The 17,771-nt window shown below is 50.2% G+C and overlaps 1 protein-coding gene across 1 annotated transcript; it reads right to left on the reverse strand.

The window, feature by feature from the left end:
- Nucleotides 1–6,084: 6,084 nt before the first annotated feature.
- Nucleotides 6,085–10,852, reverse strand: GMFG (glia maturation factor gamma). The gene is made up of 7 exons (XM_007451775.1): nt 10,795–10,852; nt 10,314–10,410; nt 10,167–10,216; nt 9,664–9,713; nt 6,965–7,047; nt 6,415–6,488; nt 6,085–6,241 (listed from the first exon to the last, which is right to left on the reverse strand). Exons 1-7 carry the CDS (start codon nt 10,795–10,797, stop codon nt 6,170–6,172), a joined length of 429 nt encoding a protein of 142 aa, XP_007451837.1. The 5' UTR covers nt 10,798–10,852; the 3' UTR covers nt 6,085–6,169.
- Between the last annotated feature and the right edge of the window lie 6,919 nt (nt 10,853–17,771).

Genomic DNA, 17,771 nt, shown 5'->3' on the forward strand with positions numbered 1-17,771 from the left:
GGGCGGGGGGGGGGGGCGCGGTGCCGCGGGGCCGCCCCCCTCCCGCCTCCCGCCTCCCGCCCTCCCTCCCGAGCCGCCGCCGAGCTCCGCCCTCCGCACCGCCCGCCGCCGGGGCCCCGCCGCCGCCACCACCGCAAGCGTGGAGGGGACGCCGACCGGAGGGGCCCGGCGGGGCGGCCACACGCCCGGGCCCCCCGCCCCTGGGCCAGCTGCAGACCCCTCTCCCCTGCGGAGCTGCCGGCCCGCCCCCAACCCCTCCCCAGCCCCACCTCCAGCCCTGCCGGCTTCCCCGGAGACCACCAGACCACGCCCCGACTGGCATGGGGAACCCTTGAAGCCCCAGTGGAGACCTCGGATCGTGTCCCAATGCCCAGGGGGACTCCAGATCATGCCTTACCTCCTTTGAGAACCCAGACCATGTTCCTCAGCCACCCAGGACCACAAATCATGTCCTACTCTCCTTGGTGACCTCAGACTCTGCCCCAAACCCATCAGGGACCTTAGTCTGTACCCCCAAATCTAAGGGGACCCCAGACCACATCCCAGCATCCAAGGGGATCCACAGCACCCCCATCAGGGACCTTAAGTCATACCCCAACATTCAGGTGGACCCCAGACCACACTCCATCACTCAGGGCCCCTAGATCACACCCCAACATCCAGAGAGGATTCAGACTATATGTCAACATCCAGGGAGACCCCAGATCGCGCCTTACTCCCTTTGGGGACCCAAACCATGTTCTACAGCCACTCAGGACCACAAACCATATCCCACTCCTTCCTGGGGACCCTCTATGTCCTTCTAACCTCTCGACCTCAAACCATTCCCTGCCCCCCAATAGGAACTCCAGACCACGTCTAACATCTAGGAGGCCCAAATATGTCTCTTACCCCCATGGGAGACCCTAAACGTTCCTGATTACCCCCATTAGATCCCAGACCGTCCTCCCCTCCAAGGCAGCCCTTGGTTTACAGAATGCCCAATTTGCCCCAGATTCTTGATCTTCCTCCTCACCCATGCTGCCCTTCTGAGGACCCAGCCTCCTCCCCATTCCTATTCTCTCTCTTGAACCCTGAAGACCTCTACCCCTCCCTGTGACTTCTGTGGAGTCCAGAATGCCTTGTTCCTTCCTTGTTCAGACCCCTTTGCCCAACTCCTATCAAATAGCTGACCCCCAGCCCTTCTCCCACTGAGTATCTCAGGCCACTTTTCACCTCTTTTTGAGATATTCACTGGCCCCTAAACCCAGCAAGTCCTCCCCTCAAAATCTGTCTTATTGCAATTCCCCAGCTTCCTGGTGGCCCAAATCCCTCCCATTTTGAATCCCATTTGGATTCTAAGGTCTTCCCCTAAACCCCTTCCCTAAATTCTTCCTAGCCACATCATCACATGGAGCTTGCCCTGCCCCCAGATCAAGGGCATCTCTGCAGAGCTTCCCTCTAGTGAACCTCCCTGTAGTGAAGCTCCAGTGAACCACTCACAACCGTTAGGTGCCCCTGGGGACACTCACAATCCCACCTCCCACCCCCTAGTCTTTAGATTTCACCATCACCATCACCATTACCACCACCACCCAGGCACCATCCCCACCTCTCACCCTGGTATTTGGTGCTCCCTGCCAGGATGTGGAGGACCAGGGCTGGGAGGACAGATGTGGGAGAATAATAACAGCAACAGCAAAAGTGGACACGTATCCAACACTACTATGTACCAGGAGTGGATCTAAGGGCTTCACATATATGACTCCATTCACTCTTCACAGCAGCCAGATGAGGAAGTCGCATTATTATCCCCATTTTACAGATGAAGAAAATTGAGCCACAGAGAGGTTTAGTCACTTGCCTAAGGTCACACAGATGGTAAATGTCAGAACAAGGTGGAGGCGAAGGGGAAAGAGGGTGAGGGCAGGCCTGGGATGGACGGGAGTAGAAGGGGGCGGGGCAGTGAGAAGTTAATAATAAGAGAGACAAAGGTATACAGAGATGGAGAAACAAAGAGCCTGAGCCCAGGCAGAGACAGCCTCACTCACAGAGCATATCTGGCCCTGTGAGCTCTGGCCCCTGCCCACCCCTTGACATAATCCCTGACCACACTTGTCTTTTAGCCTCAATAATGAATTTTCTCTTCCTCCAACATACCACCTCATTCCAGCCCCTTGGCCTTTGCACTGTTTTCCCCTTCCATGGCTGATCCCATCTTTTCATTCAATTCTTAATTCAAATGTAATCTCTTCAGAGATCTCTTTCCCATGACCAATTTACATCCCCACCACCACCAATTCTCCTGATGTCTGCAGATTACTTTGAAATACTTTAAAAATAAAAATTGATTAATGGATGGATAGATGGATGGCTATGTGATAAAGCAAGTACAGTCAAAACGTTAATGGTAGGGAATTCCCTGCCAGTCCAGTGGTTAAGACTCCAAGCTTCCAATGCAGGGGGCACAGGTTCAATCCCCGATCAGGGAACTAAGATCCCACATGGCACATGGCGCAGCCAAAAAAAAAAAGTTAATGGTAGAATCTAGGTGATGGATATATGGGTATTCACTGTAAAATTATTTCAACTTTGCTGTATGTTTGAAATTCTTCATGATAAATGTTGGTGGGGAAAAAGCCAGAGGACTCTTCTAGAGACTAAAGAGGCGGCAAAAAAAAAAAAAAACTCAGATGGGTCCCACCATTTTTATCATCCCATCACCTCATTTTATTTCCTTCATAGCCCTATCACTCTTGCTAATACTCTTGTTTGCTTGTTTACCTATTTATTGTTTACTTATTTGTTTATTGCTTATTGTCTAGTCATTGAAATGTAAGCCACCTGAGGGAGGTGGCATGGGCACCAATTTTCTCCAGTGTCCAGAGTAGTAATTGGCACCCAGTAGGTGCTCGGTAAACATGTGTTCTTGAACTCCTCTTAGGAGAGGGTCTGGAAGCTAGATCTGCTGCAGACTCACCCACACTCAGGAATACACAGGATCTCCCAGCCTGGGGTCCCTGCAAGGGGAGGGATATACCCCAGAGGCAGGGGAATGCCCCATGAGGTCAGGGAATGTGAGATGGCCTGAAAAACAGGGCAACAGGTGGAAGCTGATAGTATGATTAATTCCCTGGGGCCCTAATTCCTGACCTAGACCAGCTAATAGAGATCCGATCTAATTCTTCAACAACTTAGGCCCTGCCCCCAAGCATAGGCTCCACCCTCTCTCTAAGGCCCCATCCCACAGCAAAATCTCTGCCCTATCTGACCTAAATAAATAACACCCCTCGGGACATCTCTGGTGGGCCAGTGGTTAAGAATCCCCCTTCCAATGCCCGGGACACGGGTTCTATCCCTGGTCGGGGAACTAAGATCTCACATGCTGCGGGGCAACTAAGCCCACACGCCACAACTAGAGAGCCCATGTGCCACAACTACAGAGCCCACGCGGCCAGAGCCCACGGGCCACAACTAGAGAGAAGCCCACGCACCACCCCCCGCAAGGAAAGATTCCGCATGCCGCAACTAAGACCCGAGGCAGCCAAAAATAAATAAATAAATACTTTAAATAACACCCCTCAAGCCTAGGTCCCACCCTCACAGCCCAAGCCCCACCCCTTTACCTTGGTCACCACCCTAAAATTTATAACATTCACACTTCTTCAGTCTCCCCACCTAAGCCCCACCCCCTCCACCTTAGGCTCCACTCCAAAAGCGTCAAGCTTTCAGCCTAGGCACTGGCCCTTCAGGCCTAGCTTGGGTACCCCATTCTCAGCTCCGACCTAACGTCCAGTCTTCACCTGTTCAACATAAGCCCTGCTCACATTCAAGGTTAGCAGGGAGAAGTGCCCCAGGAAAAGCCTAGGGAGCCTGGATTTGTGGGAACCTAGAGGGGAGGTTGGTGGAAAGAAAGGAGGTGGCTCCCAGTTTGTACCGCCCCTCAAAGGCCTGGGCCCATACCAAAAGCAACGCCCCATTGAGCCCACTTTGCATTGTACAGCGGTATTCTGTTCTGACCTCTTTGATTGGTCCCTCCACAAGCCCTCTACTCAAACCTACTCTGCATTGGACTGCCCCTCAGAGTCACCCTCTCTGATTGGTCCCTGCTTTCCAAACTCCTTGCTCCTGATTGGGCAAGTCCTTGCACATGCCTCTTTCTGATTGGATCGTTTGCAATCATGAACCTGGAGGCAGACAGTTCAACCGTGGTTTGGGGGGGGTAGTGGGAGGAAAAAGAGGAGGTAGAGGAAGAGGAGCGGGTTGCCTGAATCCCCTGCCTTAGAGAGGGAGTGGCCGTGGACCACAGGATAGCTTTGGGTTAAAGTTCTAACTGTACAGAACACTAGCTGTGTGGCTTTGAGCAACTTTTTTTTTTTTTTTTTTTTTTTTTTTTTTTTTTACTTTTTGCTACTTAAATCCTGACACCAGTGAGAATAAGGCTCTGGACGCGCAGGCTCAGCGGCCATGGCTCACGGGCCCAGCCGCTCCACGGCATGTGGGATCCTCCCAGACCAGGGCACGAACCCGTGTCCCCTGTATCAGCAGGCGGACTCTCAACCACTGCGCCACCAGGGAAGCCCTGAGCAACTATTTTTGACTTCTTTGCCTCAGTTTCTTCATTTGTAAATTGGGGATAATACTGGTACCTTCTTCACGGGTTACTGTAGGAATTAAATTAGTTAATACCTGTAAAGTGCTTATAGAAGTACCTGGCACATAGGAAGCCCTCAATCAAAGAGTTGGCTATTATTATCCATTTGATCATGTAAGTTCATGACCTTGGACAAGTCCTTTTGCCTCTCTGATCCCTGCAGACCAGGAGTTAATGACCTCTTCATTGAATGACCTGTCCTATCTCCTCATCTCTAGCCTTCAGGAACTGAGGCTGTGCAGAGGGATGTGTAGAGACATCCCTAGCAAGAGAAATGGGATAGGGGCACCAGCATGGGTGAAAGAGAGGAGAGGTGCTCAACCTAACCCTCTCCCCCTAGAAAACTGAGGGCAGTGGGGATCACTCTACACTGGACTATAGAGAGATTCTATCCTGAATCCCTCATGCAAAGGGCTTGTCCTGACTGGGGACAAGGGGCAAGGGATGGGACAGAGTGGGGTGATGAGGACATGTTAAGGCTGGGAAGGAAGGAGAAGGGTTGGAGCTGGGCTTGTGGACCCTCCCCCAGGAATGACAGGGCCGGGGGAGAGGCAGCCAGGGCCCAAGGTCACTCTGTCATTGTTACCATGGCAACAGCCACCTCTCAACTGGGAACCTGGAAAAGGGTGAGAGGAGGGAGTTCCCAGGTCCCTGCATCTAGGGACAGAGAGAGGAACAATCAGAGACCTAGAGGAGAGGCAGAGAGAGACAGTGATTCAACTCTGTGAAAACTTGCCCATCTCAGAATCCTCAGAGCCTGGTACACTGTGGGTGCTCAATTAATGTCCCTCAGAAACAGAAAGCCTGAGAGAGTCAAATACCCAGAGATGACAGAGAAAGAAAGAAGAATCTCCTGACAGGGGCAGGCAGTGTCCCTTTCCTGCCTCCTCAACCTCATACTCCTCGGGGGTCCACTGAGAGTCCTGGATCCTCTTATCTTTCCCAGACCTGGGCCCTCAGGCCTACCCAACTGCACAAACCACCCACCCCCAGCAACTCCCCAGCCCCTGAAGCTGTTATATTTCACTTTTATAGCAACTTCAACAACTTTTCTGCCTTTAAAATCTTCCTGCCTGGGGGCTCACTGAGAAAATTAGCATAGGTACAAGCTAATGCCTGCTAGGGTGGGAAGGTGAGAGGTGGGGAGACAGGCACTCTGCCTTCTTTACTCTCAGGGACGCAGGTGTCCTTGTCCCCCTTGGGAGTGGCCCCTCCACAGATTCAGATACCCCCCAATCCCTCTAGGAGACCAGGCCTCCCTCGTTTCTCCCTAGGAAATCCTGCAGGCCCCTCCCTTCCTTTCAGAGGAACGGGTACTGAATCCTCCTTTACTCCCAGGCCTCAGCAGGCGTCCACTGGATCTGCCTGCCCTCTACTGGCCTAAGGCTGGTACTGCAGGACTGCCACCTACAGGCCACAGTGAGGAACAGAAACTGAGCCAGAACTGAGGGTCTCTGAGTTCTTGCATTTTAATTTCTTTAAGGTCTCAGATGTTCAGGTCCTAGGGGGCCTGAGTTCAGGTCCCCAGCCCAGAGGTCAGCGAAAGAAAGACAACTTCTCCTGGAGCCAGGCCTCTGTGAGGTCATCAGTGGTGCGGATTTCAAACACCTGGGCAGAGAGAGCGCTCAGTATTATAATCCACTCAGGAACCGAAAACAGTGAGGGCCCTGACCCCCTCCTCCTTCAGACCCAGGAACCCAGATCCCCAGCCCCCTCCTGCCTCAGACCAGCAGTCCAGACTCTCCCTCTCACACTCGGGAGCCTCAGCCCCAGGCCCAGACCTTTGTGAGCTCTGCTGTCTGCACCAGCCTGTTCTTGCTTCCTGCGTACATCATCTGTTGTTCAGGCTTGCAGCCTATGTGGAAAAGAGAAGTAGGAAGCATAACTGGGGGATTCCAGAGTGTTCTCTAAGGCCCTAGTAATGTCCTGCAGACCCTGGAGTTTTCTAAGAGTCCCAGGAACTGTTCTAAGGAGGTCCCTGGAGGCTATAGTCAGAGTCCCCAGGTTTGTTTGGGGGCTTAAAGTTATTTTAGGGTCCCTGGAGATGGTTTGGGGCCAGACAGGGGTTTCTAGGTAAAAGGAAGAAGTGAGTTTGCTTATACGCCTCAGGACTAAGGAGGATGGGGGCTCTCCCTCCACCTCCACCCAATGCCCTCTCAGGACTCACACCACACACACCACACTCTCACACAGGCACCTACACACATGCACACAGTCACACAATCACCAGTCACAGGCATGCACACACACTTGCACTCAAACACACACGCTTACACACCCTCACACAGAATCTAAGACCACTTTCTCAGGATGAGTAGAGCTGTGTCTCACCCACAGGGCTGGAGAAGATGAAACACAAGGGGTAGGACACTCGGCCATCGGCGTGCATGTACTTGTAGCTGTAGACCACGAACCTACAGCAGCAAGAGGGAATCCAAACTCAGGACTTGGCCCAGGCCCAGTGCCCATTACCTGAGACCACAATCTTGAAATCTTGACTGAGTCTGAGAACCTAGGGTTAACAACTGAGACGCAGGGTACTGGCCTCAAACACAATAAATGATTTTTAAAATAATAATAAAAATGGATAACTAATAAGAACCTGCTGTATTAAGATTAATTAATTAATTAATTAATTATTTTTAAAAAGATAACATAGAATTATACATACAGTGTATAAATGTCAGTTTCCCAGTTTTGATACTGCACTATAGTTAGGTAAGATGTAACCATTGGGGGAAACTGGACAAGGGGTACTATATTTGCCACACTCTGTGAATCTATAATAATTTCAAAAGTAAAAGCCTTTTTAATAATTAAAATAATAATAATAATAGTAAATGCTAAATAGAACTACCATGTGATCCAGCAATTCCACTGCTGGTTATTTATCAAAGAAAATGAAAACAATAATTCGAAAAGATATATGCACCCCCATGTTTATTGCAGCATTATTTATAATAGTCAAGATATGGAAAAAACCTAAGTGTCCATTGATGGATGAATGGATAAAGAAGATGCAGTATACACACACACACACACACACACACACACACACACACACACAATGGAATACTATTCAGCCATAAAAAAGAACGAAATCTTGCCATATGCAACACGGATGGATGTTGAGGGCATTACGCTAAGTGAAATAAGTCAGAGAAGGATAAATGTATTATGATCTCACTTATATATGGAATTTAAAAAATAAAAACAAAGAAACAAGCCACCAAGTTCATAAATACAGAGAACAGATTAGTGGTTGCTGAAGGTGGGGGTGGGCGAAATGGGTGAAGGGAGTCAAAACGTACAAATTTCCAGTTATTTTTTTTCCTGTTATTTATTTTAAATAAGTCCTAGGGATATGATGTACAGCATGGTAAGTATAGTTAACAGTGAAGGATAGTATATTTGAAAGTTGCTAAAAGAGTAGACATTAAAAGTCCTCATCGTAAGAAAAAAATCTTTCTTAACTATGTATGATGACAGATGTTAACTAGATTATGGTGGTGAACAGTTTGTAATACAGTATATACAAATATCAAATCATTATGTTATACACCTGAAACTAATATAATATGTCAAATATATCTCAATAAAAAATTTTTTTAAGAAAAAATGGCTTAGGGACTTCCCTGGCGGTCCAGTGGTTAAGACTCTGCCCTTCCATTGCAGGGGCGTGGGTTCCATCCCTGGTCAGGGAACTAAGATCTCACATGCCGAGTGGTGCGGCCAAAATAAATAAATAAATAAATAAGTGCTTATTTGATTCACAGCAACCCTATGATGTAGGTACTATTATTATCCCCATACTACAGATGGGAAAATTGAGGCCCAGAGAGGTGAAGTCACTTGCCCAAGTTTCTATGGATAGATTTGAACCCAGGAAGTTGGCTGGTAGAGTATAAGTGCTCAACCATTATGTTTTACTATACAGAGGACTAGAATGAGGGGCTGAGACTAGAGCCAGCTACATAATTTCCCAAGCCCAGGGCAAAATGAAAATGCAGGGCCCCTTGTTATAAACACAGGAGAAAGGCTTTTTTCCTTTCTTCTGCAGTCTCTCTCCAGAATGATCTTTTAAAATTTCCTATTTAAGATCACGCTCTCTTGGGCGTGGGGACACTCACAGAGGGAGTGGAAATGCTCAAAGGCACACCCTGGAACTTGTCATGCAGGGGGATGAGTACCGACCCTGACCCTGACACTCCCTGAACCTGTAATCAGGTCCCCTGCCTGGGACAGAGGGCAGCAGCCATTGCTGGGCAGTGCGGGGAATGGGTAGCTGAGAACCCATCCAGGCTGGAGATATGAGCTGAGGGAGGCTCCAAGCCCCCAGCACATGCTCCATTGTTCCATCACACTTCACACAAAACACAGATTCAAAGATATAACTATAAAGAATTTCAAGACAGCAGGCAGTCGTAGAGCGTCAAGCCCTGCATTCAAGGCTCGCTGCTGGGTACGGGGCCCTGTGTGACTGCACTTGTCAGACGCCCAGGATGCTGGTCCTGGCTGAGATCTAGAGCCTGGGATTGAGGCTCAGAGTTGTAGGGCACCCAAAATTCACCCCAGTCGAGACGAAAAATCTAAAGAGACCAGTTTTCACAGAAGTGTCAAAAAGCTCCTCCACACACAAAAGCACCAGGCTCCTCTGGCTTCACACAGGATTCTCCCCAATCATTAAAGGTCAAATAAATCCTTTGCTACTCAAAGTATTCCCAAGTATTGAAAAATAAGGAAATTTTAACTTTTTTTAAAAAATGAAGCAAGTGCAATGTTGAGACCAAAATCTGACATGTTTTATACAAAAAAAGCAAACTCTAACATTACATATGACTATTAGTGTAAAATTCTGCTATAAAATTTTGGTAAACAAACCAAAAGTCCTAGGACAGGAACATTTGACTTCAAAGACATAGATCCTGAGCCCATGAATAGGACTGGAACCCAAGCAGTCCCTCAGTCTGTATCCCTATCATCACCCCTCTCCCCATGGCCTGACCTTCCCCTTCCTTCCCCCAGCATACCTGGGCTGTCTCTCTGGCAACTCCATTTTTAGTTCCTCTGGAGAAATATTCTGGGGATGAGGGGAGAGAAAAAAAAAGACTGCCATTAAATGAACACTTAACTGTGTGCCAAGGCACTAGTCCAAGAAATACACATACATGCATTAACTCATTGACCTCTCCCAAATCCTAGAGGGGTGGGTCTTATTGTTATCACCATTCTACAGATGAGCAAACTGAAGCCCAGAGGTGTTAAGACACTTTTCTTCTACACCCACTACAAGGATTAAATCATTGAATCCACAGACAACCCGAAGAGGTAGGGACTGCTATCGCCATTTCACAGATGAGGAAAGAGAGACCCATACAGGTGAAGTCTCTCGCCTAGGGTCACAGCTAATTTGGGACTTGACCTCCAGGTCTTTCTGGCCCCCAGTGCCAGGCTCTCAGCATCAGTCACAGTCGCTTGGGTCTCCCAGTCCCACCCTGCCCTTCTTGGAGGTCCCATCCCCCGATCCCCTCACCTGAAATTCTTCCTCCAGCACCACCATCTGCCGGTCTTTGTCCACCTTCACTGAGGAGGGAGGGCACATGGGGGTTAGAGGCCCCTCCCATCTGCCCCCACACTTGTCCCCATACCCCATCCTTCCAGGAGGGAAGATGACACTCACTTATTATGGCCGCATTGTCCGTCTCTTTTCGGAAGCGAAATTTCCTCAGCTTTTCCTTTAGCTCTGGGTCCACCTCGCACACCACCAGGGAGTCAGACTGTCAGAGGAGCCCAGCAAGAGCTGAGTCGCCTGGCCTCAGCCCTGCCCCCTTCCCCAAACCTCAGTTTCTCCATCTACTAATGGAGAGGAAGACCCAATAGCCCATAGATTGCCTTTGTGAACATTAGGAAAAGGCTCCTTTCCCTCAGGGCAGATGCTGCCCCTTGCAGAGCAGAAGCTGGACTCGAGCCTTCTCAGCAGGTGCCCTTGGGCAACGCCCAGGGTGGCCCAGGGATCTGCTTGCCTGGGGCCAAGCCCAGAACCACAGTCTCTCTTCCCCGAGCCTTGACCTCCCTTCCACAGCCTGACCTTCACCCTGGTGTCCTCCTAACCCCAGCCCCACTCCAGCCCCTAGCCCTTTCCATACGACCCTGGCCCCAACCATGACTTTTCTGTCCACAGGCCTCTTCTTTTCTGGGTTCCGCTGTCCTCTAGGGGTGGGGACCAGGGCTACAGGGGGTAGGGTGTGGGTTAGGGGAAAGGTTTCATCTAACACCACATCCTGTTTATGCCCATTCTGGGACAACTGTCACAGACGACTCCTCCCCCTCTTTCCTTCCCCTCATCTGCTGGGACCTCCCAGGCTTTGCATTCACCCAGACCAGGCTCGAATGCTGCCTTACTATGTGGCCCTAGCTAAGTAACTTCACGCCTCTGATTCAGGATTGTTATGAGGATAAAATAGTTTCACGTATCTCCCAGCATGGTGGACACACTCAATACACAGTAGGTAATGATGAACTTTCTTTTTTTTTAATTTTTATTGGAGTATAGTTGATTTACAATGTTGTGTTAGTTTCAGGTGTATAGCAAAGTGAATCAGTTATACATATACATATATCCACTCTTTTTTAGATTCTTTTCCCATATAGGTCATTACAGAGTATTGAATAGAGTTCCCTGTGCTTTACAGTAGATCCTTATTACTTATCTATTTTATGTATAGTAGAGTATAGATGTCAATCCCAATTCCCCAGTTTATCCCTTCCCCTCCTTTTGCTCACTGGTAACCCTAAGTTTGTTTTCGACATCTGTGACTCTATTTCTGTTTTGTGAATAAGGTCATTTGTACCATTTTTTTTAGATTCCACCTATAAGTGATATATATCTGTCTTTCTCTGTCTGACTTACTTCACTCAGTCTGACAATCTCTAGGTCCATCCATATTGCTGCAAATGACATTATTTTGTTCTTTTTTATGGCTGAGTAATATTCCATTGTATGTATGTACCACATCTTCTTTACCCACTTGTCTGTCAATGGACATTAGTTTGCTTCAGTGACTTGGCTATTGTAAATAGTGCTGCAATGAACATTGGGGTGCATGTATCTTTTTTTTTAAATATATTTACTTTAGGCTGTGTTGGGTCTTCATTGCTGTGCACGGGCTTTCTCTAGTTGCAGCGAGTGGGGGTTACTCTTCGTTGCAGTGCGTGGGCTTCTCACTGCGGTGGCTTCTCTTGTTGCAGAGCACAGGCTCTAGGCACGTGGGCTTCAGCAGTTGTGGCACGTGGGCTCAGTAGTTGTGGTCTTAGTTGCTCTGTGGCATGTGGGATCTTCCCAGACCAGGGCTCGAACCTGTGTCCCTTGCATTGGCAAGCGGATTCTTAACCACTGCGCCACCAGGGAAGTCCCTGGGGTGCATGTATCTTTTTGAATTATGTTTTTCTTTGGATATATGCGCAGGGATTGCTGGATCATATGGTAGTTCTATATTTAGTTTTTTAAGGAACCTCCATACTGTTATCCATAATGGTTGTACCAATTTACATTCCCACCAACAGTAGGAGGGTTCCCTTTTCTCCACACCCTCTCTAGTATTCATTATCTGTAGAGTTTTTGATAATGGAATAATGAGCTCTTTAGCCCCTCCTCCAGGAAGCCTTCCTGGATTCCCACCCCACCCCCAATCTGGAATATTTAAATTCCAGAGCTGAAAGGGGGAACTTAGAGATGTTTGCTGGTCAAACTGCCACTTATTAGGTTGATGGGGAAATGGAGAAGAGAGAGAAGACTCCATAGCACCCAAGTAATGGTGAATTTTTTCCTGCAGTTATTCAACTTCATGGGCCTTATAATGGCACTACAACAGTGGTGTTCCATCCTATCAGACCAATACCTCCTTTTTTATTAAGAGCATTTTGTATTGCCCCCCCCAGTTCCCATCCTGAAATGAAATTCCTAGATAATGCAACATAGTCATACACATAAGTTCTCCCCCAAATCAATATAATGTCCTAATTGTCATATAAAGGAGAAATAAAAGGGAAGCAATTGATCAGAAACCTGTGCATCTCCGTGAGAAAATATAAGCAAACAATAGAGAATTGTTAAAGGATCCAGCCCCAAGATGTCTGGCCCACTGTACTGACTTCCCTCCATAGCAGTGGGCAGATCCCACCCTCTCTCACCTCCTCAAGGGCATTGCTGCAGCTGCTCTCCTCCCTGCATCATCAATGTCTTCACCTCTAACTGGATCTTTCCCTCAGCGTACACGCCGTGTTACGTCTTCCATCTTAAAAACTAAAAGCCCTGTCTCCCTTCCAGCCACTGCCCATTCATTTCCTTCCCTTTTCAGCAAGACTTCTTGAAAGAACTGTCCACACTCACTGCCTCCAATTTCTCCTCCCAATTCACTCTTCAGCTGTCTCCCAGCAGACTCACTCCTGTCTCTCTCCAATGACATACCCTTGTCAGGGCCACCAAGGACATCTGTGGTGCTGGACCTAATGGTCAATTCTCAGTCTTCATCTGCTGTGCCCTGTCAGCCACATCTGACACCATCCATCACTCCCCATGCCCAAAACACTTTCTTCACTTGGCTTCCGGGACACCACCCTGGCCTGGTTTTCCTCTGGCTCTTCTGGCTGTGCCTGCTCAGACCTTCTTTTTTTTTTTTTTTTTTTTTTTTTTTTTTTTTTTGCGGTCCGCGGGCCTCTCACTGCTGTGACCTCTCCCGCTGCGGAGCACAGGCTCCGGACGCGCAGGCTCAGCGGCCATGGCTCACGGGCCCAGCCGCTCCGCGGCATGTGGGATCTTCCCGGACCGGGGCACGAATCCGCATCCCCTGCATCGGCAGGCGGACTCTCAACCACTGCGCCACCAGGGAAGCCCCAGACCTTCTTTTTTTTCTTTAATTTTATTGAAGTAGAGTTGATTTACAATGTTGTGTTAATTTCTGCTGTACAGCAAAGTGATTCCGTTATACACGTACATACTTTTTTTACATATTCTTTTCCATTTTGGTTTATCACAGGATATTGAATATATAGTTCCCTGCGCTATACAGTAGGAACTTGTTGTTTACCCATTCTATGTATAATAGTTTGCATCTGCTACCCCCAAACTCCCAATCCATCCCTCTCCCACACCCCTCCAACCACAAGTCTGTTCTCTATGTCTGCGAGTGTTTCTGCTTCGTAGATAAGTTCATTTGTGTCACATTTTAGATTCCTCATATAAGTGATAACATATGGTATTTCTCTTACTCTTTCTGACTTAGTATGATAATCTCTAGGTCCATCCATTCATTTGTCGATGGACATTTAGGTTGTTTCCATGTCTTGGCTATTGTAAATAGTGCTGCAAGGAACATCGCAGTGCATGTATCTTCTCGAATTATAGTTTTCTCTAGATATGCGCTTAGGAGTGCGATTGCAGGATCATATGTCAGCCTCCTTTTAACAGTCAGGTGTCCCAGGGGTCAGTCCTCGGTCCCCTTCTCTTTTCCATCCATCTTCCTGTCTTCCTGATAGCAACAGTTTCTTGGTTTTCAAAGGGGATACCTTAATTATTTCTTCAGCCGGGCCTCTCCCTGAACTCTAGGCTCTTATATCCAACTGCCAGTGTGACATATCCATCTACATGTCTTAAGAGTCATCCTTGACCCATCTGTTTCCTCTGACAACGTACCTCAGAAATTGTCAGCTCTGAACTTCAAAATATAACCAGAACTGGTCCACTGCTCCCCTCCACAGCCCATATTCTTCTGCCTGAAATCTCACAGCAGCCTCCTCACTGTTTCTCTGCTCCTGCCCCCTTCTCAACACTCTGTGCTTCATAGGACTGTCAGAGACATCCTAAAACAACCCAAGCCAGGAATTCGCTGGCTGTCCAGTGGTTAGGACTCTGTGCTTCCACTGCGGGGTCACAGGTTCGATCCCTGGTCAGGGGAACTAAGATCCCACATGCTGCACGGCGTGGCCAAAAAAGAAAAAAGAAAACCAAGCCAGATGACATGCCTGCCCTCTCAAAAACCCTCTCATGGCTCCACTATTATTTGGGTGAAAGCAAAAGTCCTTATAGTGGCCTTAAAACCTCTAAATCATCTGCCACGGCCCCTCCTCCATTACCTCTTGGACCTTATCTTTCAATACTCTCTTCATGGTTCACCCCTTCACTCTTTCAGATTTCTGTTCAAATGTCACCTGATCGAAGGTGCTTTTCCCCATCTAAAACAGTGCCAGCCCCATCTCTCAATCCCCTTAGCTTGCTTTTTCTCCATAGAACTTATTACCAAGTTACATTGTATTTATTTGTTTCTGTCCCCCCCAACTAGAAGGTAAGCCTCATGAAGAGAGGGATTTTTGCCTGCCTCTTTCATTGCTGAACTTTTAGCACTTCGAGTAGTGCCTGGCACATTTTAGGTACTTAAGAAGTCTTATTGAATGAATAAATGAACCAGCATCCTTAGAGCACAACCATTCTATATGGGGTGAAAGTTGTTGCTTAAATGGAGGGGGTAATGCTTAGGGTTTGTGATATCCCCCCCACTCTGTTTTAAAATGGCCTTTCCAGGCTTCCCTGGTGGCGCCGTGGTTAAGAATCCAACCTGCCAACGCAGGGGACACGGGTTCAAACCCTGGTCCGGGATGATTCCCATATGCTGTGGAGCAACTAAGCCCGTGTGCCACAACTACTGAGCCTGTGCTCTAGAGCCCGTGCTCCACAAGAGAAGCCACTGCAATGAGAAGCCCACGCCCTGCAACGAAGAGTAGCCCGCGCTCGCCACAACTAGAGAAAGCCCGCGAGCAGAAACAAAGACCCAACGCAGCCAAAAATAAATAAATAAAATTTTTTTAATTAAAAACATTTTTTGATAAAAATAAATAAAATGGCCTTTCCTCACAGCGTCTGAGATGCCATGTTTTCCTGGTTTTCTTCCTCCTCTCTCTGGCTGTTCCTTCTCAATCTTTGTTGAGAGCATCAATTCCTTTGCTCAAACCTTATATGTCCCCTCTTCTCAAGGTTCTGTCCAGTCCTTGTCTCCATTCATCCTTCATACCCACCACACGCTAGGTCACTAACTCCCACAGCTTCAATTACCATCTTTGATCACCCTCAGATCTTGGTTTCCAGCCCCAATTTTTCTCTTAAGCCCCAGCCCCAGGGGTGTGGAGCCGCCTAAATCCTCATGCTGGGTGGCACACACTGGACTCAGCGTCTTCCTAACCTGCTTCTCCTCTGGGTCTCCTTCTCAGGGAAGCCCCCAACCCCCCCAACCTTCTAGCCAGAGGGCCTCGTCTTGGACTTCTCCCTCCCTACCCCTCTGCGGCCACCCAGTCCCAGAGCAGGTTCCCCGGGCCTCCTGGGCATCCAGCCCTGCCACCCACTCCTCCTCCCCTCCCCACAGTCCCACCCTGATGCAAACGCCCCTCTCCTACCCCAGCTGCCTCCCTGGACTCTCAGCTCCAGTTCTATTTCCTCCAATCCATCTTCCATATAAAAGCCAGAGACATCTTTGCAAACCCCCACTGACTCTCCTTGGCTTGAAGCCCTTCCATGGCATGGCTCCTCAGCGTCCGCGGGACAAATCCAAAGTCTCTCAAGTGGCCAAACTTTTGGCCGCGGTGAACTCTATGTTCCACTCCGACTGCCTTTCTGTGGGTTTCTCTAACAACCACGCCTCTGTCACCTGACAGCCTTCTGAGTGAGCACCCCACTCTGCTTAGTTCACGCTGATCCAGGACAGTGTGCGGAATGAATAGGTTACAACAGTCAGAGCAGTAACTCCCACTTATTGAAGGCTTTGCGCCCAGCGCTTTATCAATTTTTTTTAATTTATTTTTTTTATTTATTTATTTTTGCCTGCATTGGGTCTTCCGTTGCGGCGCGCGGGCTTCTCACTGCGGTGGCTTCTCTTGTTGTGCAGCACGGATTCTAGGCGCGGGGGCTTCAGTAGTTGTGGCACACGGGCTCAGTAGTTGCGGCACACGGGCTTAGCTGCTCCCGGACCAGGGCTCGAACCATTGTCCCCTGCATTGGCAGGCGGATTCTTAACCACTGCGCCACCAGGGAAGTCCTGCCCGGCACTTTTAAATGCTTCCTCTCTTTCAATTCCTATCTGAGAGAAGAAGCAACAGGCTCAGAGACGGTTGCGGTGGGAAAGCTGAGACTCCAGCAGCCGAAGCGGTTACTCGCAACCTAGACAGTCAGGTGGTGGCGGGGCCCAGGCCTAGAGCGGAGCGTGCAAGCGGGGCGCACAGCCTGGCCTTGAACACCAGAATCAGGAATTGTGACTTAGCTCGAGGCCGCTGAGGTAGACGCGCGCGAGACTGTCCCCTGCAGGCCGGGAGGCCCAATCCCAGGCTCCGCCGGGCTCCGCAGGGCCCGTTGCCCGTGGCAACGCCGCGCGCGCCCCGCCCCTTCCCCGCCTGCCGGGCCGACTGCCCGTCAGCCGCGCAGCAGGCCAATCCCACTGAGCGGGGGGCGGGCCTCGTGGGCCTCGTTCAACCCCCGCGTCCCCCTTCTCCGCTGGGACCCCGCCTTTCTCCGCGCACACCTCCCGCCCTTCGGGCTGCCCTCGCAGCTCGTTGGCGGGCGCACCGTTCCTCTCCGCGGCGTCAGCTAATGCCGGCGCGCGGCAGTCCCGTCGGGGCGGGGCCAGGGGCGGTGACGCACGGCGCGGTGACGCAGCGCGACGGCGGCGGTGGCGGCGGCGGTGGTCGGTGCGGGAGGAGGGAGGGGAGCTCGCGGGCCGGAGAGGGGGCGACGGCAGTGGCGGAGGCCTGAGGAGGCTCGGGCGGCGGCGGCGGCGGCGGCGGCGGCGGCGAAGGCCGAGGCGGTGAGTGGTGGGCAGGGTCGGGCGGACGCGGGGCGGCGGCGGGTCGGAGCGCGCGGGGCTCACCTCAGGGTGCCCCAGGCCGCGGGCGGCCCCGCCCCCTCAGGGACCCCGGGAGGCGGCGGGCGCGGAGCGCGGGCCTCCGGGGTCCCGACCCTCGAGAGAATCTCCCACACCCATCCCCCGAGTCGCCCTCACAGGCCGCATCTCGAGCTTCTCTCCGAAATTCTCGCCCCTCGGCGTGGCCGGGGACCCGGCAGCAGCCTATCTCGTGACCCCCAAGGTGTACCTCGGACACC

The sequence above is a fragment of the Lipotes vexillifer genome, unplaced genomic scaffold, assembly GCF_000442215.2.
Source record: "Lipotes vexillifer unplaced genomic scaffold, Lipotes_vexillifer_v1.1 scaffold3427, whole genome shotgun sequence".
Taxonomy (NCBI): domain Eukaryota; kingdom Metazoa; phylum Chordata; class Mammalia; order Artiodactyla; family Lipotidae; genus Lipotes; species Lipotes vexillifer.